Source organism: Esox lucius, chromosome 11 (assembly GCF_011004845.1).
Source record: "Esox lucius isolate fEsoLuc1 chromosome 11, fEsoLuc1.pri, whole genome shotgun sequence".
In the NCBI taxonomy this organism is placed as follows: Eukaryota; Metazoa; Chordata; class Actinopteri; order Esociformes; family Esocidae; genus Esox; species Esox lucius.
This window is the reverse complement of record NC_047579.1, coordinates 14,063,651-14,091,346: the sequence shown is the minus strand read 5'-3', so window position 1 is coordinate 14,091,346 and position 27,696 is coordinate 14,063,651. Positions and strand designations below refer to the sequence as shown.

The 27,696-nt window shown below is 41.4% G+C and overlaps 1 protein-coding gene across 1 annotated transcript; it reads right to left on the bottom strand.

Moving 5' to 3' along the window:
- Positions 1–583: 583 nt before the first annotated feature.
- LOC114840349 (NLR family CARD domain-containing protein 3-like) lies at positions 584–27,696 on the bottom strand. Its single transcript, XM_034294930.1, has 10 exons — positions 27,665–27,696; positions 27,468–27,572; positions 26,892–27,005; positions 25,425–25,543; positions 23,405–25,190; positions 21,579–21,752; positions 10,653–10,820; positions 7,265–7,438; positions 4,802–4,975; positions 584–770 (listed from the first exon to the last, which is right to left on the bottom strand). Exons 1-10 carry the CDS (start codon positions 27,694–27,696, stop codon positions 593–595), a joined length of 3,024 nt encoding a protein of 1,007 aa, XP_034150821.1. The 3' UTR covers positions 584–592.

Here is a 27,696-nt window from a genome sequence, read left to right as displayed (position 1 = left end):
GAGATGAGTGGTACCCGGTGGGGTCTTCTGCTGTTGTAGCCCATCCGCCTCAAGGTTGTGCATGTTGTGGCTTCAAAAATGCTTTGCTGCATACCTCGGTTGTAACGAGTGGTTATTTCAGTCAAAGGTGCTCTTCTATCAGCTTGAATCAGTCAGCCCATTCTCCTCTGACCTCGAGCATCAACAAGGCATTTTCGCCCACAGGACTGCCGCATACTGGATGTTTTTCCCTTTTCACACCATTCTTTGTAAACCCTAGAAATGGTTGTGCGTGAAAATCCCAGTAACTGAGCAGATTGTGAAATACTCAGACCGGCCCGTCTGGCACCAACAACCATGCCACGCTCAAAATTGCTTAAATCACCTTTCTTTGCCATTCTGACATTCAGTTTGGAGTTCAGGAGATTGTCTTGACCAGGAGCACACCCCTAAATGCATTGAAGCAACTGCCATGTGATTGGTTGATTAGATTAATGAGAAATTGAACAGGTGTTCCTAATAATCCTTTAGGTGAGTGTATTACATAATGCAAAACAACATGGGAACTTAATACCACATTACTGATTACTTATTCAGAAAACATCTACAGGACTTACTGGAGTTTCTCCAGTCTCCAGTGTGGATCCTCCAGTCCAGCAGAGAGCAGTCTGACTCCCAAGTCTCCTGGGTGATTGTAGCTCAGATCCAGTTCTTTCAGATGTGAGGGGTTTGACTTCAGAGCTGAGACCAGAGAAGCACAGCCTTTCTCTGTGACTAGACAGCATGATAGCCTGTAGAGAGATCATCATGATTTCACAAATGACTCACATTAACAAAATCTTTGAACTTTGAAATACTGATCGGCATCTAAGGCTTTTTAAGCACTTTGAAGATTGTAAAAAAAGATGGAATAGTTACTAAAGATTAATTTAGCTAATAAACAGTTCACAATAGTGACATTTCTTGATCAGCAATAAATTGAGTTCAGTCAGAATGGGGGGGTTGCCTCCCAGGTAACCATTTATTTAAACTGTGCATCCATAGTAATGTTTAGGATAAAGTGTCATAGCATATATGAAATGAAACAAATTAATTGAACATTAATTGATAGTGTCTCATGTCACTGCTTGTAACCCATGTCCCCAACACCACCTATTTAAAATAGGTTTAAAGAAGGCATGTAATCAAACAAAGATTCAGATGTCATTGATTACAAGGATTTGTAAATTTGAAGCTGTTGTTTCACATTTTGAAATCACATGTTTGAAATCTATGACCAAATCATGCTAGCCCATGATAATTATATCTTAATTGAAATGAATGCAGGTTTTCAAAAGAAAACTATTTACAAAAAAGAAAATACACAGGAGTCAATTCTTTTTTCTTCTTCTTATTCTTGTTACTCTTCTTCATTGTCTAAAAATAGCAAAAGGTAGGGGAAGATGTGTTGTAAGAGCTCTTGAAGATAGGCTGTGTAGACTGATACAATCGTGCCGTTCACTTGCCAGACTCCGAACTTCATACTAATAATATGAAATTGTAATTTGATTACTGGTATCTTCACTATAATCATATTTGTATACAATTTATTAGGAGTTAATTTTAGAATCTCTTTGCCGAGTTAAAAATAATAATTCAAATTATTAGTATAAAGGTTGGAGAATGTATTTTCTTACGATCCTAACAACGCTTAACATTTTGGCAGGTTTCTAAATCCATATTCTAACCCATGCATAAGGACCAAGGCTTGCATCGGTGTAATACCACGTAATTGATGATGTCAGAAGCCTCGTTTGATCACGCGCTTTTTCCAAAGCCTCTTTGTAAAATACAGGCTTCTATGGTCGTTCGGCCTTTACTGGTCATATTATTTAGTCATTTATTTAAAAAGTTGTTTGCATTATAAGACAATCAGTGGTGCAGTGGGTAGTGTCGCCTACCCTCTTTTACTTGTTATGGTGCCAGATCATATCCAGAACTTGGGTGTAAACAATACTGTTTATTGTTGTTTAAATATTTTGACACTCTTGCCTTAATAATACAAAACCTTAGAATGGATGCATAGTTGAATACTTAGTTAAATACTAGCAGGAAAGGGAAAAAAAATGTGGGATATGAACCGGGCATTTTAGTTTTCCTTCAGAAAGCGCACGTCTACCCACAGCCCCACAAACTCATGTTGGATACTGTGGAAAAGACGTCTATATAAACATTAAACGTGATATTTATTCCTGACCAGCAGGTGACACCACTGTGCAGTGAGTGTCAAAGCCTTGAGAAAACAACCTGATTTTTTATCAATTTTTATGAAAGCCTCAAACACTTCAGAAATCCTTGGTTGCCCATCAATATATTCAATAGAAAATAAGATGAAGAAAAAAATATATCAAATGTTGAAACTGAGACATATTATGCTGATGCCAGCAACACATTTCAAAAAGCTGGGACAGGGGCAACAAAATATTTTTGAAAAAATGAAAAGAAAAACCTGGTGAAAAAGCATACAACTAATTAGGTTTATTGTCTTATTACATGATTGGGTATAAAAACAGCATCCCAGAGAGGATGAGTCTATCAGAAGATGGGGAGGGGTTCACCACTCTGTGAAAGACTGTGCAAGCCAATAGTGAAACAATTCAAAAGTAACACTTCTCACCAAATTGCAAAGAGTTTGGGGATCTCATCATCCACAGTACATAACATCATTAAAAGATTGAGAATCTGGAGAAATCTCTGTACACAAGGCCGAACACCAATATTGGATGGCCGTAATCTTCGGATCCTCAGGAGGCACTGCATTAAAAACAGACAGGATTTTGTAGTGGATATCACTGGGTGGGCTCAGGAACCAGGGCCGGATTATGGACCAGACAAATGGAGCCAAGGCCCAGGGACCTCTGACAATAAGGGGCCTCAGCTCACAAGGCATCCTGATGGCCAATAATGGTCAGAGGCCACTGGGACAATATACTGTCAATGAAAAATTTAGATACATAGACACATAGTGCTGTAATGTGAACCCTTCAGCCCATCCCTCCTGACTACCAGGGCTCCATCTCAACCCATACCAGGGCCCCTTGACTCCACCTCAACTGATACCAGGGCTCTTCCACAACCCAAACCATGGCCCCACTTTAGGTGAGTGTATAATGTGAACAATTCAATTGAAAAACAAACTGAAATCTTCGAGGGGGAAAAATATAAACCTTACAATAACCTGGTTGAATAAGTGTGCACACACTCTTATAACTGGGGATGTGGCTGTGTTCAGAATGAACCAATCATTTTCAAACTCATGTTAAATAGAAGTCATAACACACCATCATGTAAAGTGACTCTGATTCATCACAAATAAAGTTCAGCTGTTCTTTAGTTGCATCTCAGAGCAAAAGCCTCAGAGGGATCTCATTGTTGAAAGATATCAGTCAGGAGAAGGGTACAAAATAATTCCCAAAGCATTAGATATACCATGGAACAGAGTGAAGACAGTCATCATCAAGTGGAGAAAATATGGCACAACAGAGACATTACCAAGAACTGGGCGTCTCTCCAAAATCTATGAAAAGACGAGAAGAAAACTGGTCAGGGAGGCTTCCAAGAGGCCTACAGCAACTTTAAAGGAACTGCAGGAATTTCTGGCAAGTACTGGCTGTGTGCTACATGTGACAACAATGTCAGGAAAATTCTACTTGAACAGCTGAACTTTATTTGTGATGAATCAGAGTCACTTTAAATGATGGCAGGTGTGTAATGACTTCTATTTAACATGAGTTTGAAAATGATTGGTTCATTCTGAACACAGCCACATCCCCAGTTATAAGAGGGTGTGCACAATTATGCAACCAGGTTCTGACATGATTTATCTTTGTCTCATTTTTTTATCACAAAAACCTGGCATTTCCAGAGGGGTGTGTAGACTTTTTATATCCACCGTATCTACCTCAGAGATTCCTCAGAGGATTATTCTGTAAGCTTTTGATGTGTCTCTCTATTTGCAAATAAACTGTTAATTGTACAGAGACAAGAGAATTTTGTCTCTGTACTTACTCTTTTAAGAGTTCCGATCGATGAAATTACCATCACACCCTTGACTTGGTGGTTAAAAGGTTAATCCATAAAGCCATACATCATTTATTTAGTTAAAATAAATTACGATATATAATAAACAATATACTCCCTCTCTCATGTGCTTGAGGGTAACACATTCCCCAGCTTTACAACCATGACTAAGATTACAGTCATCCACTCTACCACAAGGAGTCGCTAGAGTGCAACATGACAAGGCAGCCCTGTGTGACTTCCACCCATCCACCCTGGCAGAACTGAGACAATTTGCTCTGTACTATGATGGATCCCTGGGCAGCATCAGTATGATGTAACCAGACAATTCATGAAGAAATGTAACAGATGGGGAAGTTCAAGTCCCTATGAGACAACATGGTAGAATGAAGGGATGTCTTCAATAAGAAAGAGTGTAACAATAATACAGTGGGAATGAATGGTGGATCAGTGGACATCAGAGGGGTGGAATGAAGATTAGTTCTAATGTGTGATTTACTTGGACTAACAGAACATTATTTATATGTAAGAAATATGTTATTGTTTGTATTGTTGGTCCTGTTAGTTGTGGTGTGTTTCCTTCCAGGCCTGCTGGGATGTCTGACAGGGTTTGGTCTTTACCAGGGATGGAGTCTTGGACCTGCTGGCAGCTCAGGGCAGGTGGAGGTGGAAACAGAAGATGTTTGTATTCCCCTTTTGTTGTGTTGCCCCTCTGTTGTGTTGTTGTCATGTTTATTGTTCTGTTGACAAATGTGTTACTCACCTCAGAGTCTCCAGTCTACATTGTGGGTCCTTCAGCAGAGCAGATATCTTCTCCACTCCCGTATCCTTCAGGTCATTGTTACTCACATCCAGTTCATTCAGGTGTGAGGGATTTGACTTCAGAGCTGAGACCAGAGAAGCACAGCCTTCCTCAGTGATTCCACAACCTGACAGTCTGGAGAGAGATTATCAACATGTCAAAAACAGAACAATAGTCAAATATCCTCAATTTATTACATCATTATCATGTCAACTTTACTTAAGGGCATACTTTTAAAATGCACATTGCCAATACATGACACTAGAATGTATAGAAATCCTGTATAGAAAATCATCAATGTTCTCATATAAATATACTGTAGATGTAAGAAGTGTAAGAGTCTGTGGGTGTGGGTGTTTGTGAGTAGGGGAGTAGCAGGAATGATGAACTGAAAAAGAGGGGTGGATCTGTGGATATCAAAGGGTTGAAGTGAAGATCAATTTGAATGGTTAATAAACCTTGAAAGTAGGACTGCAACGTGAATTAGAGAAAGTCAGCTTACTTATCTAGTAAAATCTGTTCGGTTACGGCCTATAATTAGTCAATTATATTGCATATTAGCCTATACTGTATGTATGTTAACCAGACATTTCTGATCCTACAGGCAGCAGTGAGTTACACAGTGACCCAATATACAGGTGAAACTAAACTCACTGATTATTTCTAATAGAGAAATAATGAAACCATATGTTGTAATTTGGGCTCAGAATTGTCTTTCTCCATGGACACATCCACAATGATTTAACACTTAAAACCAGAGCATACAGACTAGGCTGGAACAACGTATCGGTCTCTTCAAATACATATGGTTATTGACCAATCAGGACTCAAATAATACTGTACGTGAAATAAAGTAATACATACAGTACCTCACAAAAGTGAGTACACCCCTCACATTTTTGTAAATATTTTGCAAATATATCCTCAGAGAGTTCTTGGCCATGATGTTTCATGTTGAACTTCCAGATACTAATATGAGGGAGTGCGAGAGCGATGACACATAATTTAACACACCTGCTCCCCATTCAAACCTGAGACCTTGTACCACTAACGAGTCACATGACACCAGGGAAGGAAAATGGCTAATTGGGCCTAATTTGGACATTTTCTGTCACGTTTTAGAGAAAGGGAGACGGAAGCAGGCGCAGAATGTCGGCGGGTTTCCTTTTTAATAAACAATCACAAAGAAAGCAAAGCATAGTGCCGGGCACTACAAGATGTTCAGGAGTATCAGGAGTACGTAAAACATGACACGCAGACAAGCACAATGACCGAACAGGGACAGGGAGAAAATGGCTGAACTACATACACAGACTAACGAGGAGAACAGAATCAGGTGGGGGCTAAACACAGGTGAAAGGAATATACAGATTAACTGAAACAAGAAGAGGAAAGACCATACAAGGACAAGAAAAGTCAAGGACAAACAGAAAACACGAAGTGGAACGGTCCCCTCAGGCTGGGACCGTTACATTTTCACTTAGGGGTTTACTGACTTTTGTTGCCAGCGTTTTGGACATTAATGGCTGTGTGTTGAGTTATTTTCATTTTTAACATTATTAACATTTTAGCAAAGTGTCTTTTCTTCAGTGCTGTCACATGAAAAGATATACTCAAATATTTACAAAAATGTGAGGGTTGTACTCACTTTTGTGAAATACTGTATGATTTACACAGTCATTTCACTATCACTTGAATTTATTAAACAGTGATTCACTCTGATGAAGTAATATCTCTCACACTGTAAAGGATAAGAAAACCACACTACTACACTCAGATGAAATAATTTAACATCATACCAATTTTTTGACAAGCTGTCTTCTTCTGGGTAGCAACAGGGTATATCTCTCACACTCTGTATGGAAAGGCAGACCTTGTCCGAATACCTCAGACTCTGGTCTGAAAAAGTATAACTAGCTGATGACTCAGACCATGTTATCCCAAAAAATGTAATGTCTAAATAACCCAGATGTAGAAAATCTCTTTTGTTTATGGTTGTGTTTGGACACGGTTAGTTCAAATAAATGAATTTATTGGCAAACTAGCTGCTTGAGACCACAGTTGCGTAGATTCCCTGATTATGGTCCTTAGTTATATGGCACTTAATTTTCATGAACTGAAAGTTTAATACCAAAGAAGAAGTGGCCAAGTGATCCCAAAGATTACTGATTTATTGCTAATTAAATGTAAAAGGACATTATTTTCAGCCTGGTTTTATTAGAGAAGAGTATTAAACATTTATATTGTACCAGTGAACAGTGGACTTCACCAGGTGGTTGGGGACTTTGTCCTGCTTGAAACTCAGGGCTGGTGGAGGTTCACCAATTGACAACAACAGTTGTAGTGTAACACCTCTGTTGTATTATTATAATGTTATTGATCACTATGTTGTATCAAATATGAAAATAATCTACTATTACTCACTTCAGAGTCTTCAGTCGACATTGTGGATCCTTCAGCATTGCAGAGAGTTCTTTCACTTCTGAATCCTCTGGCTGATTGTTACTCAGATCCAGTTCTTTCAGGTGTGAGGGGTTTGACTTCAGAGCTGAGACCAGAGAAGCACAGCCTTCCTCAGTGATTCCACAACCTGACAGTCTGGAGAGAGAATATCATGATGTCACAAACAGAACAATAGTTCAAAATCCATCCATCCATCCATCTTCTTCCGCTTATCCGGGGCCGGGTCGCGGGGGCAGCAGTCTAAGCAGGGATGCCCAGACTTCCCTCTCCCCAGACACTTCCTCTAGCTCTTCCGGGGGGACACCGAGGCGTTCCCAGGCCAGCCGGGAGACATAGTCCCTCCAGCGTGTCCTAGGTCTTCCCCGGGGTCTCTTCCCGGTGGGACGGGACCGGAACACTTTCCCAGGAAGGCGTTCCGGAGGCATCCGAAAAAGATGCCCAAGCCACCTCAGCTGACCCCTCTCGATGTGGAGGAGCAGCGGCTCTACTCTGAGCTCCTCCCGGGTGACCGAGCTTCTCACCCTATCTCTAAGGGATCGCCCGGCCACCCTGCGGAGAAAGCTCATTTCGGCCGCCTGTATCCGGGATCTTGTCCTTTCGGTCATGACCCAAAGCTCATGACCATAGGTGAGAGTAGGAACGTAGATTGACTGGTAAATCGAGAGCTTCGCCTTGCGGCTCAGCTCTTTCTTCACCACGACAGACCGATACATTGACTGCATTACTGCAGAAGCTGCACCGATCCCTCTGTCAATCTCCCGTTCCATCCTTCCCTCACTCGTGAACAAGACCCCTAGATACTTAAACTCCTCCACTTGAGGCAGGCACTCTCCACCAACCTGAAGTGGGCAAGCCACCCTTTTCCGACTGAGGACCATGGCCTCGGATTTGGAGGTACTGATTTTCATCCCCACCGCTTCACACTCGGCTGCAAACCGTCCCAGTGCATGCTGAAGGTCCTGGTTAGAAGGGGCCAACACGACAACATCATCTGCAAAGAGCAGAGACGAAATTGTGTGGTCCCCAAACCTGACACCCTCCGGCCCCTGGCTGCACCTAGAAATTCTGTCCATAAAAATTACGAACAGAACCGGTGACAAAGGGCAGCCCTGCCGGAGTCCAACATGCACTGTGAACAAGTCTGACTTACTGCCGGCAATGCGGACCAAGCTCCTGCTTCGGTTGTACAGGGACCTGACAGCCCTTAGCAAAGGACCCAGGACCCTATTCCCCAAGCACCCTCCACAAGATGCCGCGAGGGACACAGTCGAATGCTTTCTCCAAATCCACAAAACACATGTGGATTGGTTGGGCAAACTCCCATGAACCCTCCAACACCCCGTAGAGAGTATAGAGCTGGTCCAGTGTTCCACGGCCCGGACGAAAACCACACTGTTCCTCCTGAATCCGAGGTTCTACTATCGGCCGTATTCTCCTCTCCAGAACCCTGGCATAGACTTTCCCGGGGAGGCTGAGAAGTGTGATCCCCCTATAGTTGGAACACACCCTCCGGTCCCCCTTCTTAAAAAGAGGGACCACCACCCCGGTCTGCCATCCCAGAGGCACTGTCCCCGACCGCCACGCGATGTTGCACAGGCGTGTCAACCAAGACAGCCCCACAACATCCAGAGACTTGAGGTACTCAGGGCGGATCTCATCCACCCCCGGTGCCTTGCCACCGAGGAGTTTCTTGACCACCTCAGTGACTTCAGCCCGGGTGATGGACGAGTCCACCTCTGAGCCCTCATCCTCTGCTTCCTCAATGGAAGACGTGTCAGCGGGATTGAGGAGATCCTCGAAGTACTCCTTCCACCGCCCGACGACATCCTCAGTTGAGGTCAACAGCTGCCCACCTCTACTGTAAACAGCGTTGGTAGGGCACTGTTTCCCTCTCCTGAGGCGCCGGATGGTTTGCCAGAATCTCTTCGAGGCCAGCCGATAGTCCTTCTCCATGGCCTCACCGAACTCCTCCCAGGCCCGAGTTTTTGCCTCCACAACCACCCGGGCTGCAGCCCGCTTGGCCTGTCGGTACCCGTCAGCTGCCTCAGGAGTCCCACAAGCCAACCAGGCCTGATAGGACTCCTTCTTCAGCTTGACAGCATCCCTTACTTCCGGTGTCCACCACTGGGTTCGGGGATTGCCGCCTCGACAGGCACCGGAGACCTTACGGCCACAGCTCCGAGCTGTTCTCAGTGAATAAATATACTATAGATGAAGGAAAAGTGTTTGTGTGTGTGTGTGTGTGTGTGAGAAGGGGAGAAGCAGGAATGATAATAAACAGACAAAGAGAGGTGGATCTGTGGACATCAGAGGTTTGAAATTAGGATTAGATTGAAAGATTGATAAATCTAGAACGTAGGACGGCAACGATAATTAGACTAAGTCAACTTACTTATCTAGTAAAATCTGTTCCGTTACAGCCTTTAATTAGTCAATTATATTGCCTATTAGCCTACATACAGTATGTTTGGAAACTATAAACACGACGATCTCATACATTACCTGAAATATTTCTGATCCTACAGGCAGCAGTGAGTTACACAGTGACCCAATACACAGGTGAAACAATCAAAAGTCCCTTAGTATTTCAAATAGAGAAATAATGAAACCATATGTTATAACATGAGCTCCAAACTGACCGTTCTGTTCTCCATGGACACATCCACTATGATTTAGCACTAAAAACCAGAGCAAACAGACTATATGGGACCATTGTATCGGTCACTTCAAATACCTACGGAATAAATAATTACTGTATGTTAACAAAGTAATGTGTACATAAGATTTAACACAGTTGTTACACTAAAACTTGAATTTATTTAACAGTGATTCACTATGATAAAGTTATATCTCTCACACTCAAAAGAATAAGAAAGCGACACACTACTACGCTCAGATGCAATAATTTAATATCACACCAACGTTTCTACAGACAAGCTGTCTTCTTCAGGGTAGCAACAGGGCATATTTCTCACACTCACAGCTGTTTGGAAAGGCAGACCTCATCTGACTTCCTCAGACTCTGGGACCGATGGTCCAAAAAAGAATAACTAGCTGATGGATTCAGACCATGTTCTCCCCAAAAAACATGACCCAGATGTAAAAGATCATAACCCAGATGTAGAAGATCATTTTAGTTGATGGTTGTGTTTGGACACAGTATGTTGAAAGGTATGAATATATAGACAAACTAGCTTGAGACCACAGAGTTGTGTAGTTTCCCTGTTAACGTTCCTTAGATATACATCACGTTATTTTCATGAACTGAAGTTTAATGCCATAGGTGAAGTGGCCAGGTGATCACAAAGATTAATGAATGATTGTAAATAAAATTTAAAGTGTTACTCACCTTATAGTCTCCAGTCTACATTCTGTGTCCCTCAGCAGAGCAGAGAACTTCTCCACTCCTGTATCCTTCAGGTCATTGTTACTCAGATCCAGTTCTTTCAGGTGTGAGGGGTTTGACTTCAGAGCTGAGACCAGAGAAGCAAGCACAGAGATTCCACACCCTGACAATCTGGAGAGAGAATATCATGATGACACAAACAGAACAATAGTTCAGAATAACATTAATATATCCTCTATATATTACATCAATGTAATGTCAACATTAATTAAGGGCATACTTCTAAAACGCACATTGGCAATAAATGGCACTAGAATGTAAGTTAGTGTATATAAAATCTTCAACGTTTTCAGTCAATAAATACACTGTAGATGTACAGTAGGAAACGTAAGTGTGTTTGTGTGTGATTGAGTGTAAGAGGATGGGAGTAGCATGAATGATAATAAACTGAAAAAGAGGGCTGGATCTGTGGATATCTTTATGACTCACCCTCCAATTCCAATTCCTCAATATTCTGTAGAACATCAATAACTTACTGAGCAGTATATTGTTCCCTTCGGGACATTGTAAAGAAATACTGACCAAACCATGCAACCACTCTACTGTGTAGCAGCCCGTTTACGCAGCAAACAACTGCAGCCACACACTCGCTACTTCATATCTCTAAACACAAAACATATTGTACTGTGTATACAATTTCCCTAACAGCTCCCCCCATTCAGTTGATCAATAAAATGGTCAATTTCTCTCTGTGTTTTCAATAGCCCATTATAGCCTATTGAATTGTAAATAACTGGTGTCTTCTTTGCTCTGTCGCCTTACACATTGTGTTGATTTGCTTTAGAAAATAGAAAAATAGAAAATCAACATATAGAACAGCTTTTATTCGAGCCGGATCGTAATAATTTAAATGAAATCTGCCAAAAATGTAAGTAAATTTGTTTGTAAGGCATTGTGTATGAAGACAATCATTATTTCAACCACTATACGAAACGGCTGATTTCTAACACTACTGAGTGTTTGATTGTATGACTAAGCAAAGCATGTTTCAATGTTATATGGAATGGGACAACATATTTATTTCCATAACATTTTTTGCCCATAATCTAATTAGGAAATAAGGATGGAAATGACAAAATGTGTTAACATATTTTTCACGTTTTTCTTTTATTGATCAGAGTTGATGTGACAAATAAGCGACTCAAATGTGTTTGTCTCATAAAAATGTTGCGAAATGAGGGCTACATTACGGTGCATTGCAAAAAAGTTCTAAACTAGGTTTCAACATATTGAAACTAAGAAGCACTGAAGTGACTCTTGGTCAAATGTCCTTCTTTCGGCACTATTAGTGTCTTTGGCGTTGGATATACGCGCAAGATGCACCCTCTACGATCATTGTGTGTCAACACCCAACACACACAGGGCAAAAAGACCCCTGACGGCGCTTCAATTGCTCAGCGCTTCTAGTGTTGAAACCATGCGGTTTTATCTTCCATATGTAACATTTTAATAGAAAGCAAGGATTAGAAAGCATATAATAATTGCTAAACACAATACTGACTTCTCCGATGCAGCTGCAAGTCGTTATTGTACGGAAAGGGAGAAACATTGTATTTTGGACAATCTGGATAGGTCAACAGAGGGACATCAAACAGTAGAGATGGTGCAGCCAGAGAAAGGCATGTTGATGGATATTTTGAAAGAAGTACTTTTTCAGATTATTTTGTATTCCCCTAAGAACCTGTGTTAGTGGTAAATCACATTAGTTCAAATGTTTTGACAAAGAATGGAGCAGGACTGACTTTGAAGGTAAGAAATAGCCTGACAGCAAACTCTGACATTGAATTAAGGATTATAATTCAACGTCGAGAGTCCAGTAAACCCGTATCTATCAAGCAGGCATCCCATCAACGTCCAAAGGAGGAGGCAATTCGGAGCAAGAGACAGGAGGATGCAGAGGGCTGTAAAAACATGCTTGAGCAGGGACAGCTGAAAAGCAGGGTGAATCTGGTATTGACGGGGCAGCAGGAGACTGTACTTGACAGGATTAATTCTCCAGATTTTTTTAAAGGGGCCGATATACCTGAGGAGGAGCTTCTTGCTGGGGAGGCGCAGCCGAAGGTCCCGAGTGGACTACCAGACACGTTGACCTGCCTGAAACGTAGGCGTGGGCCGTCGTCGATGGTCAGCGAATCTCTTCTGGGTTTCGGATGCCTGTTCCCACACCCGCTAGCTGCGTTTGAACCCATCATCCACGGCTGGGACCGGACCAGGCTGCGCCTCCCAGGGAACACATTGAAAAGTTGTCAGGCGGTGAGATGAGTGAATCGGGGAACTTTGGGGCGTATTCAGCCCAGGGTAGAAAGCGGCTCCAGTCTGCTGGATTCCTGGAACATTGTCTCAGGTATCTCCCCAGTTCCTGATTCAAGCACTCCGTCTGGCCGTTTGACTCTGGGTGGTACCACAAAGAAAGACTCAGTGTGATTCCTAGACGAGTACAGAGGGCCCGTCAGACCCTGGAGATGAACTGTGGGCCACGGTCGGAAACAATCTTTTTCGGGATGCCATAGAGGCGAAAGAATTGGTGGAAAAGGAACTCTGCCATTTCCAAGGCAGTAGGTAGGCGTGGTAAGGGATGTAGTCTACACATCTTAGAAAACCGGTCGATGGCGACAAGGATCATGGTGTACCCCCAGGAGGCTGGTAGGTCAGTGATGAATTCTACCGCGAGATGAGACCAGGGTCTATGAGGTAAAGGAAGAGGGTGTAGCTTACCAGCCGGAAGATAGCTGGGGCTCTTGGATTGGGCACAAATGGGGCAGGACAAAACATAGTCACATACATCGACAGCCAGCGTGGACTACCAGTAGGTTTTGGAGATCAAGTCCATGGTTTTATTAACGCCAGGGTGGCCGGAGGCCAGAGAGGTGTGGCACCATTGTTGCATACGGGGTCTCACAGCAGCGGGAACAAAGGTCTTACTGGCTGGGGTGTTGCTCAGGGCTGGAACTGTTTGGAGTGCTAACTCGAGGAGCATGTTTTCCGCCGCTTTTCTCCCTCACAAGTCCAGATCAGGTTATACGTGCTGCGGAGTTCAAGTTTGGTATAAATTTGAGCCCTCCTGACCTGTTCCAAGGCCACGGAGATGAGAAGAAGAGGGTAGCTGTTTAGCACCGTGATTTAGTTCAGGGACCGGTAATCGGAGGAGAGAAGATCCATGGCGCAGTCCCATTGGCGATAAGGAGGGAGTTGAGTAGCCTTTTTCTTGCTTAACACATCAGAATACTGGGCAAAGTCAGATGGAATAGGGAGAGGCATCAACATTTTGGAGTCCTCAATAGTCGTGGCAAAGCAGGGCAAGTCCATACAATGGGTTCTACAACGGTGATTCCATACGATCAATTCCCCCTGATGCCAGGAGATGGTAGGATCATGTTGGCTTAACCACAGATGGCCTAATATGAGAGGTTCTGTTGAAGGATGACAAAAACATTTATCCTTTCTGAATGAAGAGCTCCGATCTGGCGTTTGTTGAGTTACGTAGCCGCTTAACAAAGGCTGTCCATTCAGGGTGGTAATCCTGAGAGGAGGAGACACGGAAAGTAGCTCAAATCCTAGTTTAGCAGCAAGTGAGCCATCCATAAAATTGCCCCCAGCCCCAAAGTCTACAAGCACTGCTACGTTTTCCCTACGGCCTGAATTCAGCAACAGAGCAGGCACATACGGGAGTGTGTTGGGGAACCGAGGTGGCCGGCGGCAGTGCTAGTCTATGGGGACATGGTTGCGGCGCCTTCTTCTGGTCTGTTAGCAAGCGATCGACAGAGATGGACATGTTGATGAACCGGTACAGATACGTGAGGTCTCCTCGGCAGGTTAGCTCTGTCTGTAGTTCTCTGGTGAGCCCTCTGCGGTACATGGTCAACAACGCGGGTTCGCTCCATCCACTACTGGCTGCCAGAGTCCAGAACTCTAATGCGGGTTCGCTCCATCCACTACTGGCTGCCAGAGTCCGGAACTCTATTGCAGGTTCGCTCCATCCACTACAGGCGGCCAGAGTCCAGAACCACTACCGGCTGCCAGAGCCCGGAACTCTAATGCAGGTTCGCTCCATCCACTATAGACGGCCAGAGTCCAGAACCACTACTGGCTGCCAGAGTCCGGAACTCTAATGCAGGTTCGCTCCATCCACTACAGACGGCCAGATTCCGGAACTCTAATGCAGGTTCGCTCCATCCACTACAGACGGCCAGATTCCAGAACTCTAATGCGGGTTAGCTCCATCCACTACAGACGGCCAGATTCCGGAACTTTAAAGCAGGTTCGCTCCATCCACTACAGACGGCCAGAGTCCAGAACCACTACTGGCTGCCAGAGTCCGGAACTCTAATGCAGGTTCGCTCCATCAACTACAGGCGGCCAGAGTCCAGAACCACTACCTGCTGCCAGAGTCCGGAACTCTAATGCAGGTTCGCTCCATCAACTACAGGCGGCCAGAGTCCAGAACCACTACCTGCTGCCAGAGTCCGGAACTATAATGCAGGTTCGCTCCATCCACTACAGACGGCCAGATTCCGGAACTCTAATGCAGGTTCGCTCCATCCACTACAGACGGCCAGATTCCAGAACTATAATGCGGGTTCGCTCCATCCACTACAGGCGGCCAGAGTTTAGAACTCTAATGCGTAATCCACTGCCGTTCGGTCTCCCTGTCGGATGTCGCATAGCTGGTCTCCCAAGTGCGCCCAGTGAGAAGATGATCAAATGGGTCCAAGGAATTCCTCTCGGGGCTGTCAGGGGACCACAGGGCGGTAGACCAATCCAGGGCTTTTCTAGTTAAGAATGAGATGATGAAGTGGATCTTTTCAGTGTCCGTAGTAAACATATGCGCATGGTGCAAGAAATAGATGGAACATTGAACCAGGAAGCCCTTACATTTCCTGGGGGATTCGTTATATTTCGTTGGGACCACCATAGATGGATGAGCAGCAGGTGGAATGGATGGACCAGAAGCAGCAGCAGCGGTGGCCTGATGGAGTAGGTGACACAACTTCTCGATGCAGTCCCCCTGTTGCTTTAGGCTGTGGTGTACGTCTGCTGGATCCATGCATTGTAGGTGAGGTATTCTATAATGAATGGGTCAAGGCGGGGATGGGCTGGTTCCAGATGCGGAGCGTAAGCGGTTTATTAGGAGAAAGTGAACACCAGACGAGGGCAAGGCGAAGGCAGTCGGACAGGCAAGGGTCAAAATCTGACCCAAAGTTTGGTACCTTAACTTGACAAAACATTTCCATTATGGGTGCCAAATGTTCTCGCAATAGATTAATTAAGGAAATGTTGGTTGGTTTTTGGTGAGTAGTATAAAATATTTTAATTAATCAATGAACATGCACAAATACAGTGGTGTGAAAAAGTGTTTGCCCCCTTCCTGATTTCTTATTTTTTTGCATGTTTGTGTCATCCTTCAAGTAAAAAGGAGGAGCAGGAGGGCGAAGCGGTTCGTATTTTCTGTTTTATATTTTGTATTGAAAAAAGGCAAAGCTTAACAATACTCTTTTCAGAATGAGACAATAAAACACAAAGACAGGGGAAGCAGAGGGAACATATATACTGGTGGGAATGATGAGGATGAGAACCAGGTGCGCTAAACAAGACAACAGGTGAAATGTATAATGAGATGGACGATGGTGTCAGAAGACCGGTTATGTTGAGCACTGGAGCCTGTCTGCTGCAGGGGGAGGAGAGGCAGCAGAGAGCGCAGTTGTCACAGTTTGTCACACTTAAATATTTCAGATCATCAACCAAATTTAAATATTAGTCAAAGATAACACAAATAAACACAAAATGCAGTTTTGAAATGAAGGCTGTTTTTATTAAGGGAAAACTAAATCCAAACCTACATGGCCCTGTGTGAAAAAGAGATTCCCCCCTACGACCCAATAACAGGTTGGGCCACCCTTAGCAGCAACAACTGCAATCAAGAGTTTGCGATAACTTGCAATGAGTCTTTTACAGTGCTGTGAAGGAATTTTGGCCCAATCATCTTTGCAGAATTGTTGTAATTCAGCCACATTCGAGGTTTTTTGAGCATGAACTGCCTTTTTAAGGTCATGCCACAGCATCTCAATAAGATTCAGTTCAGAACTAGGCCACTCCAAAGTATTCATTTTTTTTTTCTTCAGCCATTCAGAGATGGACTTGCTGGTGTGTTTTGGATCATTGTCCTGCTGCAGAACCCAAGTTCGCTTCAGCTTGAGGACACGAACAGATGCCTGGACATTCTCCCTTAGGATTTTTTGGTAGACAGCAGAATTCATGGTTCCATTTATCACAGCAAGTCTTCCAGGTCCTGAAGCAGCAAAACAGGCCCAGACCATCACACTACCACCATATTTTACTGTTGGGTATGACGTTTTTTGTCTGAAATGAGGTGTTACTTTTACACCAGATGTAATGGGACACACGCCTTCCAAAAAGTTAAGCTTTTGTCTCTTCGGTCTACAGCACAGGTCACTAACTAGCGGACCACGGTCCGGATCCGGACCTATAACTCGTCCCATACGGACCCGGACCAAAACAAAAGATTATGAATTGAAACCTGACGGGGCGCTTCTATTTTAATATGCGCAGCTTTTGTAGTCTTTACGGTTGTGGTTTAGTGGATGAGGAAACGCACAGACCAATTGCATGTGAGTCAAGCCATCCCACGTGATACCACTCAATAAAGTCTTTGCATTCCGGGCGATAAACATTGGGACTCTACGGTTTAGATGTGAGTTAGAGACAAGTTACACAGGAAAAGAAAGACGGATTAAAAAGAAAACGATACATGTAGAAAACAAAGGGAGCCAAACAGACGAACGAGACAGAGAAAGGGTAACAGTTAGAGAAAAATAAGGAACAAATGTCACAAAAACAAAAGTGGACAGTGAAAACAGAGCATTTAATCCAGAATGGACAGACTCATTTCTGTTCATACTTCCCAATGGGAGCACTAAACCAGTGTGTTTCATATGTGCAGAAACCGTGGCACTTATTAAAAGTGTTTTGAACAAACATACCCACTCAAATCTGAATTAAGATCACAGGTAAATAAGTAGTCTCAGAGCCCCAATATGACCAGTCCACCAGGATCCTGAGCCACACATTCACTGCCCAACAACGCGCTCTTGAGTGTTCCCTCAGACTTTCTTGGATTTTGGGTCAACACAAAAAGCCAGTTACAGATGGGGGGGTTGTCAAAGAATCCATGAGTGCAGTAGCTGAAACACTACTTGAGGGAAAACAAAAAAAATTGCTTTGTGATAAAATAAAGCAAATTCCCATGTCAACATCATCTGCCACAAAGAAAAGTGAAATGTTAACTCAGGATGTGCTAACCCAGCTAGATGAAGCCATGCATAAGGCACCATGTGTAGGCTTAGCTGTGGATGAGTCCACTGACCTATGTGACAATGCTCAGCTGTTAGTGTATGCCAGGTTTTTCAACACAGACCAGAAAACATTCTGTGAAGACATGTTAGGTGTCACTCCCCTTCAGACCAGTACACGAGGAGAGGATATCTACCTGGCCATTAAGGAGATGTTAACAAAAAGAGGAATAGAGCCAAAACAGGTGGTTTCAATAACCACAGATGGAGCCCCTTCTATGATAGGGAAAGAAAAAGGAGCTGTACCAAGACTGAAAGGGGACAATCCTGAGCTTTTATCTTACCATTGCATCATTCATCAATCTGTCCTCTGTGCCTCCCTGTCAGATGAACATGCTGAGGCGATGAATACAATGATGAAAATGATACATTTTCTCAGGGCATCTTCTTCCTACCAGCATCGCATGCTTAGGGAATTCCTCAGAGAAGTTGATGCCAATGCTGATGATCTTTTGCTGCACAACAATGTGAGATGGCTCAGCAAAGGCATGGTGCTAGAGCGCTTTTGGTCCATCAGGAAGGAATTAGCATCTTTTTTGGCAGAGCTAAGCAGTCAGAAAGCAACCCAGTTTTCTCTCTTTTTAGAAAATGAGAAATGGATGGATAATGTGGCCTTTTTGGTTGATATCACGTCACATCTGAATGAGCTGAATTTGAGGCTACAGGGCAAGCACAATTCAGTTTGTGAACTGATGACAGCTGTTCGCTCCTTTCAGAGGAAACTTGAAGTGTTCCAGGAAGACCTGCAGGGAGAATGTGTACACTTCCCAGCAGTGCAGGAACAGGTTCAGGGACAGAGAGACTTGATTTTATTGATAAGCTGATTGTAAACTTCAGCAACCGTTTTGACAGCGTCAGCTTTGGAGAGCAGCTCACCATGTTCATTCAGAAACCATTTCTGATCACAGATGTCAGGAGGTTCTCAAGGGAAGTCACACAGCACTTTAAATGGGTAAATGATGGGTCTCTCCAGATGCAATTGGTTGATCTCCAAGCAGATGTGGCCCTAAAAGAGCAGTTTGTAAGAACAGACCCTTCCACTTTCTGGCTCTAAATGGTCCCTGAGACTGCTTTCCCAGGTCTGAGGAAAGTAGCCCTATACATCTTGACCATGTTTGGCTCCACATACAACTGCGAGGCATCTTTCTCCATAATGAACATAATAAAAACTAAATATCGTTCCAGGCTCACCAATGAGCACCTTCACATGTGTATGAGAATGGCCCTCACTCCATTCAAGCCCAGATTTGAAATCCTGGCAAGACAGGATAAAGCTCAATTCTCTCACTGAGCAAAAACATTGAGGAGTGGGATATGAGGGGAAGAAAGTGATACTGAAACTGTTCAATTGTTAAGATCTTTTGAGATTTATTATTTGTAAAATTGGTTGAGACTGTTGAGTCAAGATGTGAAACAGAAAAGGGGAAATTCTTACTTTTCCTCCCTTTATATTCTTTTTCTGAAGTTAAGCACTTTTTTTGAAAATGCAAAATTTTCACATTTTATTTATTTTCTCTTATTTTGAAATGCCGCCCTAGTTTTATTTAGTTAATGAGAGAACATTATACATATCTACAGTCATACATATATGTTCCGTTCTATGTTACGTGACAATAAATATTGTCAACAAGTTTATGAATTGTACTGAATTAATTTGATTTGAAAGTCAGTTATTGGTTAGATTCAGATGTTGATACAACTACAAGGCTACTTTAATATATATAATACTAAATTGTTAGACATTAAGATCTTCCGGACCTTTGCTTCAAAACATTTTCTCTAACTGGACTTTTTTTACATTTAGTTGAATACCCCTGGTCTACAGAGTATTTTCCCAAAGTCTTGGGGATCATCAATATGTTTTCTGGCAAAAATGAGACAAGCCTTAATGGTTGGTGGTTTTTGTCTTTGAACTCTGCCATGCAGGCCATTTTTGCCCAGTCTCTTTCTTATGGTGGAGTCATGAATACTGACCTTAACTGAGGCAAGTGAAGCCTGCAGCTCTTTTGATGTTGTTGTCGGGTCTATTGTGACTTCTTGGATGAGTCCTTGCTGCGCTCTTGGGGTAATTTTGGTCCCAAAGCTTTAGAAATGTCTCTATAACCTTTTCAAAACTGATAGATCTCCAATACTTTCTTTCTCATTGGTTCCTGAATTTCTTGGCATGATGTCTAGCTTTTGAGGATCTGTTGGTCTACTTCACTTTGTCAGGCAGGTCCTATTTCAGTGATTTCTTGATTGAGAAAAGGTGTGGCAGTAATCAGGCCTGGGTGTGGCTAGAGAAATCGAACTGTGATAAACCACAGTTATGTTTTAACAGGGGGTGCAAACACTTTTTCACACAGGGCCATGTAGGTTTGGATTTTGTTTTCCCTTAATAATAACAACCTTCATTTCAAAACTGCATTTTGTGTTTACTTGTGTTATCATGGACAAATATTTACATTTGTTTGACGATCTGAAACATTTCAGTGTGACAAACATGCAAAAAAATAAGAAATCTGGAAGGGGCAAACACTTTTTCACACCACTGTATAGAGGAATTACATACTATTCTAAAACAGAAATTGGAATAGGGCAACCACCCTGGAGTAGATTGTACTATAGCGCCTTAGTTCGGTATGAGGAGGAGACAAGTTGTGTTGATGTTTAGAGGCAATTTGACACAGTGCCCACTTTAGGCCCCTCAAAATGAGGCCTTTGCTATATGTTGTATTGTTTTGAATAATTTTTAAGACAATATTTAAACTTTGTCAAATTTGTCATAAGGACCAGAATCTGATGAAATTAAAACCCATGTTTGTGTCACAAAAAAAAACATTAATGGGTGATGACTAAAATTCACATGAAAAAAAAGGCACTCAGGGAAATAAGGTTTAACAGTAACATACTGTAAATCTTACATACAGTAAGTCTACTGTTTAATTACAGTTTTTTGCTGGCAACCCAGCTTCCAGAACTTTACTGTTTATTGAAATAATTTCTGTATTTCCCAAAATACTCGCATCCAAATTGTTTCAGAATTTTGTCAGGGGGAGCTGAGTCTACGAAGTGGGTCTGCCACACCCCCAGCACCCCTAGTTCTTAAGACATCTAATACAGTAAGCTACTGTATGATTACAGTAATTTGCTGGCAACCCAGCTGCCTGTTATTTACTGTATATTCAAATATTTATAGTAAGTTACTAACTTACCCAAATACAGTAACATTCTGTCAAAAGGGACATAAAACCCATAGCCACATGAAGATGTTTTGATCAGGATTGCTGGTCGGCTCGTGACAAATTAGTTTCAGAATATCATCATGGAGTGCTAAGGGTAAAACAGTGGTTCTGCCATACCCCCTGCACACTTACTTCCTATTATATCTAGTATACAGTAAGTTACTGCATAATTACAGTATTTTGATGGCAACCCAGCTGCCTGTAGTTTACTGTAATTTTTCAGGCAATGCTTTACATTGCATGTCAAATTAACAAGAAAATAAACTACTATTACTCACCTCAGAGTCTCCAGTCTACATTGTGGGTCCTTCAGCAGAGCAGAGAGCTTCTCCACTCCCGTATCCTTCAGGTCATTGTTACTCACATCCAGCTCTTTCAGGTGTGAGGGGTTTGACTTTAGAGCTGAGACCAGAGAAGCACAGCCTTCCTCAGTGATTCCACAACCTGACAGTCTGAAGAGAGAATATCATGATGTCACAAACAGAACAATAGTTAAGAATTAGAACAGCACATAAATTACATTATTGTCATGTGAACTTTACTTAATGGCATTTGTGACGGTAATTTTATCGATCAGAACTCTTTTAGAAGGAAGTACAGAGACAAAATTATGCCTCTTGTCTCTATCCGGAACAAATCTTCATTTGCCACTGGCCATTTTAATAGTTAATTGGCCATTCATGAATGACATTAATACTAACGTTTCTTACCAAGTTTACCTCCGCCACAAACAGCATCCATGTATAGCGTTTGCCACTGGCCATTTTAACAGCGTATTAGCCTATAATAAACTTCACCGGTATCTACTAATTTACTGGAATAGTCATAAGAATTGAGTAATTGCTAGCGAGTCTACCAAAGCTATTTAATTTCATGGCATAACTATGTATTTTTTAACTATCAATAAAGGCGACCATAACAAACTTTTCATCAAGTGAAAAGATGAGAGAATCGTGGAATCTATGAAAAATAATTAATAAATGTTGTTGCTCTCAATAGATTTGAACTTAGGTCTTCCACATGTGAGGCACTGTCTTTAACCACTACTCCACAAAATTACACATTTCAGCAGTTGCTAGACTCCATTGAAGATGGTGTTAAACTGACTAATTTTAATTCCACCATATGAACTGTATTGCTTTTGCCACTGGTCGTTTTAACAGCTTATTATCCAGTAATAGGCTTACTAGTATCTAATAACTTCCTAGGAATTATCATAAGAATTGAGCAATTGCTAGTAAGACTGAAGATGAACTTTTCCATGCCAGAAACAGTCGCAATATAACCGTATACCGTTTCAGTTAAGGCTTATTATAATGTAACTACTCTATGTTGTAGACAGCAAAGGTGTTTGTCAATCCTGACCGAAAACGCATGCACGGATGCGTACCTCGGCAACACATTTAGATATAACATTTAGATTTAACATTTAAAATTTAGATATAAATTTAACATTTAGATTTAACATTTCGATTTAGATATAACATTTAGATAAAAATTTTACATTTCGATTTAGAAATAACATTTAGATTTAACATTTCACTTTAGATATATATTTAACATTTCGATTAAGATATAACATTTCGATTTAGATATAACATTTAGATTTAACATTTAACATTTAGATAATATATATATAATTTCTGTCTCAAATGTGAGGAAAATGCACTAAATGTGAGGAAAGTGAGCTAAATGTTGAAAATGTATCAGCTAAAAAATGTGTAACCGAACTTTTACATTCGGCACCCAATAGTAAAGTGTTTTATTTCAGACTTACTATAATGTAGATACTAACGGTTTTAGGCAGCAAAGTTCGTGTCTATATGGAATAATTCATAATGCATATTTCGCTTCGGCTGCGAGGAGATAAGAACTCTGGACCATAGTTCACAAGACCGCTTCTCCAACCACAACATTATTTAACAAGGGGTACTTAGTAAGTCAGTCACTCAGTCAGTCACTCAGTAAGAGACATTCGCTCTTCTTGGCCGGCTCCGCTTACACAGTCCCGCAAAAATCTACAGTGTTTTAATGTTAGTAAATATACTGTAGATGTAAAAAGAGGGTTTGTGTTGGGGGGGGTAATTTGCATGACTGTACTTACTGAGCAGTTCTGCAGGTTTTGATCACTGGCAACAACCCCAGAAGACCTTCCTCTGATGTGGAGTATTTCTTCAGGTCAAACACATCAATCTCCTCTTCTGAAGTCAGTAACACAAAGACCAGAGCTGACCACTGTGCAGGTGACAGTTCTTCTCTGGAGAGACGTCCTGATCTCAGGTATCTTTGGATCTCCTCCACTAGAGAATGGTCATTCAGTTCATTCAGACAGTGGAACAGATTGATGCACCTCTCTGAAGAGGGATTCTTCCTGATCTTCTTCTTGATGTACTTGAATGTGTCTTCATGGCTCTGTGAGCTGCTTCTGGTGTTTGTCAGTAGACCTCGTAAATGCTTCTGATTTGACTCCAGTGAGAGACCCAGAAGGAAGCGAAGGAAAAGGTCCAGGTGTCCAGTCTTACTCTGGAAGGCTTTATCCACAGCAGTCTTGTGCAAATGTATTTCAGGTACTTTCCAGGGCAGATGTGTTATAATGGTTGATTGTTGTTCATCTATTAGATTCCTATTGTTGTTGTTGAATGAGAGAAACACATAGAGAGCAGCTAGAAACTCCTGAATGCTAAGATGGACAAAGCAAAATACCTTCTCATGGCGCACAGGCTCTGTTCTAAAGATCTGTGTACAGACTCCTGAGTACACTGATGCCTCATTGATATCAATGCCACACTCTTTCATGTCTTCTTCATAGAAGATCAGATTGCCTTTCTGTAGCTGTTGAAAAGCTAGTTTTCCAAGTGTTAGAATGCTCTCTTTATTCAAGTGTGCATCTGTCTTTTTTTTCCCATCATACTTTACATTCCTGTGTGTGGACTGAAACACAAGGAAGTGTGAGTACATGTCTGTTAGGGTCTTGGGCAGCTCTCCTTTATCATCTGTAGTCAACATGTGCTCAAGTATTGTAGCAACGATCCAACAGAAGACTGGTATGTGACACATGATGTGGAGGCTCCTTGATGTCTTTATGTGTGAGATGATTCTGTTGGCCAGGTCCTCATCACTGAATCTCTTCCTGAAGTACTCCTCTTTCTGTGTGTCATTGAACCCTCTCACCTCTGTCACCAGGTCAACACACCTTGAAGGGATCTGATTGGCTGCTGCAGGTCTGGTAGTTATCCAGAGGAGAGCAGAGGGAAGCAGATTTCCCTTGATGAGGTTTGTCAGCAGCACATCCACTGAGGTTGACTCTGTGACATCATAACAGCTCTTGTTGTTCTTGAAGTCAAGGGGCAGTCGGCACTCATCCAGACCATCAAAGATGAACACAACTTTGTATTTGTTGTAGTTAGTGATTCTTGCTTTATTGGTTTCAATAAAAAAATTATTGATGAGTTGAATCAAACTGAGATTTTCCCTTTTCATCAAATTCAGCTCCCTAAAAGGGAGGGAAAATACAAATTGGACATCCTGATTGGCTTTTCCTTCAGCCCAGTCCAGAATGAACTTCTGGACAGAGACAGTTTTTCCAATTCCAGCAACTCCCTTTGTCAGCACAGTTCTGATAGGTTTGTCTTGTCCAGGTGTGGGTTTGATGATGTCATTACATTTGATTGCTGTCTCTGGTCTTGCTTGTTTCCTGGTTGTTGTCTCAATCTGTCTCACCTCATGTTCATTATTGACTCCTCCGCTTCCACCCTCTGTGATGTAGAGCTCTGTGTAGATCTTATTGAGAAGTGTTGGGTTCCCTTGTTTAGCGATACCCTCAAATAACCACTGACACTTCTTCTTCAGGTTCGATTTGAGATCATGTTGGCAAATCACAGCAAACTCATCTGAAATAAATAACTCTGATTATATTAATTATTTCTCTATAAATGCTTACAGTGTGTTATCATTTAATAAATAAGACAGAGAATATGAATGTTCCTTTAAAGAATGACAGTATTGTAATATATCCGTCTCTTCACTTATGTTAAGTTCTTCAACACAGAAGAGGTTGTTATACGTTGTCTCAATGTCACTATAATATCATTTGGATCATTAAAGTAAAGTCAGACAACTCTTACTTTTCTCCAGCGTTTCAGCAAGATCCTTCTGGTTCATGTTCCTCAGGACATGCTGTGTGATCTTCAGAGCCCCCTTTTTAGCTCTGAGAATGTCAGACTCTGATCTCTCCTGTTGATCTCTGAGGACAAAACGTGACATTACATCTACACTTCCAGAGTTTGTACAGACTCACACTCAGTTGTGTCCTTCCAATTGTAGGACTAACAACTTGTTTTTCAAATAAAAAAATAAATAAATGCTACTATTCAGATTCCAACATTGACAATTACAAAAAAATATTTGTAAAGAAGGCATTGGTAGTCATCCTCTAATCTCAATAGGATTTTTGAAAATATATTATTTCTAACAAAAACAGATTACAGGTACATTGTTTTCCATGAGTGTGATACTCATAGCCGACATTAGATTCAATGCTACATTTAAAATTTAGTTTAACTATAAAAGCGCAAACACAAAAAATAACAATTATATCATACATATAGTTTGCTTAGCTTGGTGTTTCATATAGTATGTTGTATGTAATGTTTATCTGGTTCCTGAGCCTTTGTTTAGTTGTCTTGCTCTCTGTCAACTAACTGACTACTAGACAGGCTGGTGAGAACAACAGTAAAGTGAGAGCGGGTTGATCAACTATTAGAGTAAGTCGCTCCCTCTGCTGGCCGAGACAAGACCAACACCTCTTGTAAATTTCTAAGAATATACAGCACTTCATGTTCTCCCACATTACTGGTTGACAACACAGGGACCCCAAAACAGGCTTGGGACCTATAAATGAACATTACAAATGCCCATAATGTTGAATACGTATTAATAACACAAAGCAACTATTTTGACTTTTGTGGGTTTATTACTATAATGCATTATGCTCCATTTGTCCTAGCTTCATTGAATGCATCTTAATAAATATGGTAACATACTTTTTGTTATTAATCCTAATTATTTATTACCATGGTATAATGTATAATGCAGGTTAACCATTTCCATGATCTATATCTATACAATGGTATAAATGATGTAATAGCATGGTGTCATTAATGGTAGGAACATCATATTTTAAGTCCAATATAATGATACATTTATATAATTCAGACTCATCCATGTTATAAGTGGAAGTACCTTAGTAGGACCAAATATTTTCCATATTTATAAGGGTAGACTTTCATAGTAAAAGTTATATAAAACAGGAAAAGTCATTATGGATAAAAAAAACAACACAGAGATGTAAAAAACATTAAAATGTTATCTTTCCAGTGTTTATATTAGGATGTCTTTAATGTCATCTTCATACATGTTTTTGTTAAATGTATGTACACTGTAAAGATTTTGTTTGCCTGTTATCTCTTTTTAGTTAAATGTTGAAACCAGGAAGATTAGCTGTTGTTGTGGCAATCAGATAATGGAAACAAAATTAACAAATAAGAAACAATGTTGAAAATCACTGACCATGACCCATGAGTTTGTATTACCTTTGATCAGTAGAGAAGTCTCCCTCTCTGAACTCTATAGGTTGACGCATAGACCGGTCACTCTTCATGGACACACAGCTGGGTACAGGAGATGCTGGTCCCTTTATATGGTCCCTGGAAATGATACAGTTAAATACAAAACAGCAGAGTGTTTTAATTCATAGTGGACCTTCTTAGTAGTGATTGTTGTATTTGGACACAGTGAGTGTGTGTCTCTTTCTGGACCTTATAATCAATAATGTATATGGTGGACTTAAGAGTGATTGGTGTGTTTGAACTGTCTTGTTTAAATGTTACAATAAGATCATATTGATTGTGTAATTGAGGATGTAATTATTATTGAAAAACATGTACACAAATCATTATTACACATATGAAAAGTGTAAGTTAACAATATAAATATTATACTAAATCCCCAGCACTGATATGTAATACATATTTAGAAAATTTAGTTTAACAATTTAATGATTATACTAAAACACCCATAGCATAAAAACAAACCTGGATTTAAACATTAGTAAACAGATACAACAGTACCTAGAACATATCAAAACCCAGGTTCTCTCTCTTTCTCACCCTGAATCTCCTGTTTTGAATGTCAAAGGTTGATCCATAGACCGGTCACTCTTCATGGACACACAACTGGGTACAGGGGAGGCTGGTCTCTTCTGCTGTTTTACCCTTCAACACAACAGAGGGAAATATTCTGTCACTTTTCTACTCTGACCTCAGATGTGGAAACCCATTCTCAAACCAAATGATTATTATTTCACCTCTTAGCTGTGGTGTCATGTTCATCAAACAT

Excerpts from the sequence above, each read along its gene's own strand:
- LOC114840349 (XM_034294930.1), bottom strand. The coding sequence starts at position 27,696 with ATGTTTGATGAACATGACACCACAGCTAAGAG. Across the intron at positions 27,573-27,664 it reads CATGACACCACAGCTAAGAG|GGTAAAACAGCAGAAGAGAC; the intron begins GTGAAATAATAA and ends GTTGTGTTGAAG. Across the intron at positions 25,544-26,891 it reads GACTTCTCTACTGATCAAAG|AGATCAACAGGAGAGATCAG; the intron begins GTAATACAAACT and ends TTTTGTCCTCAG.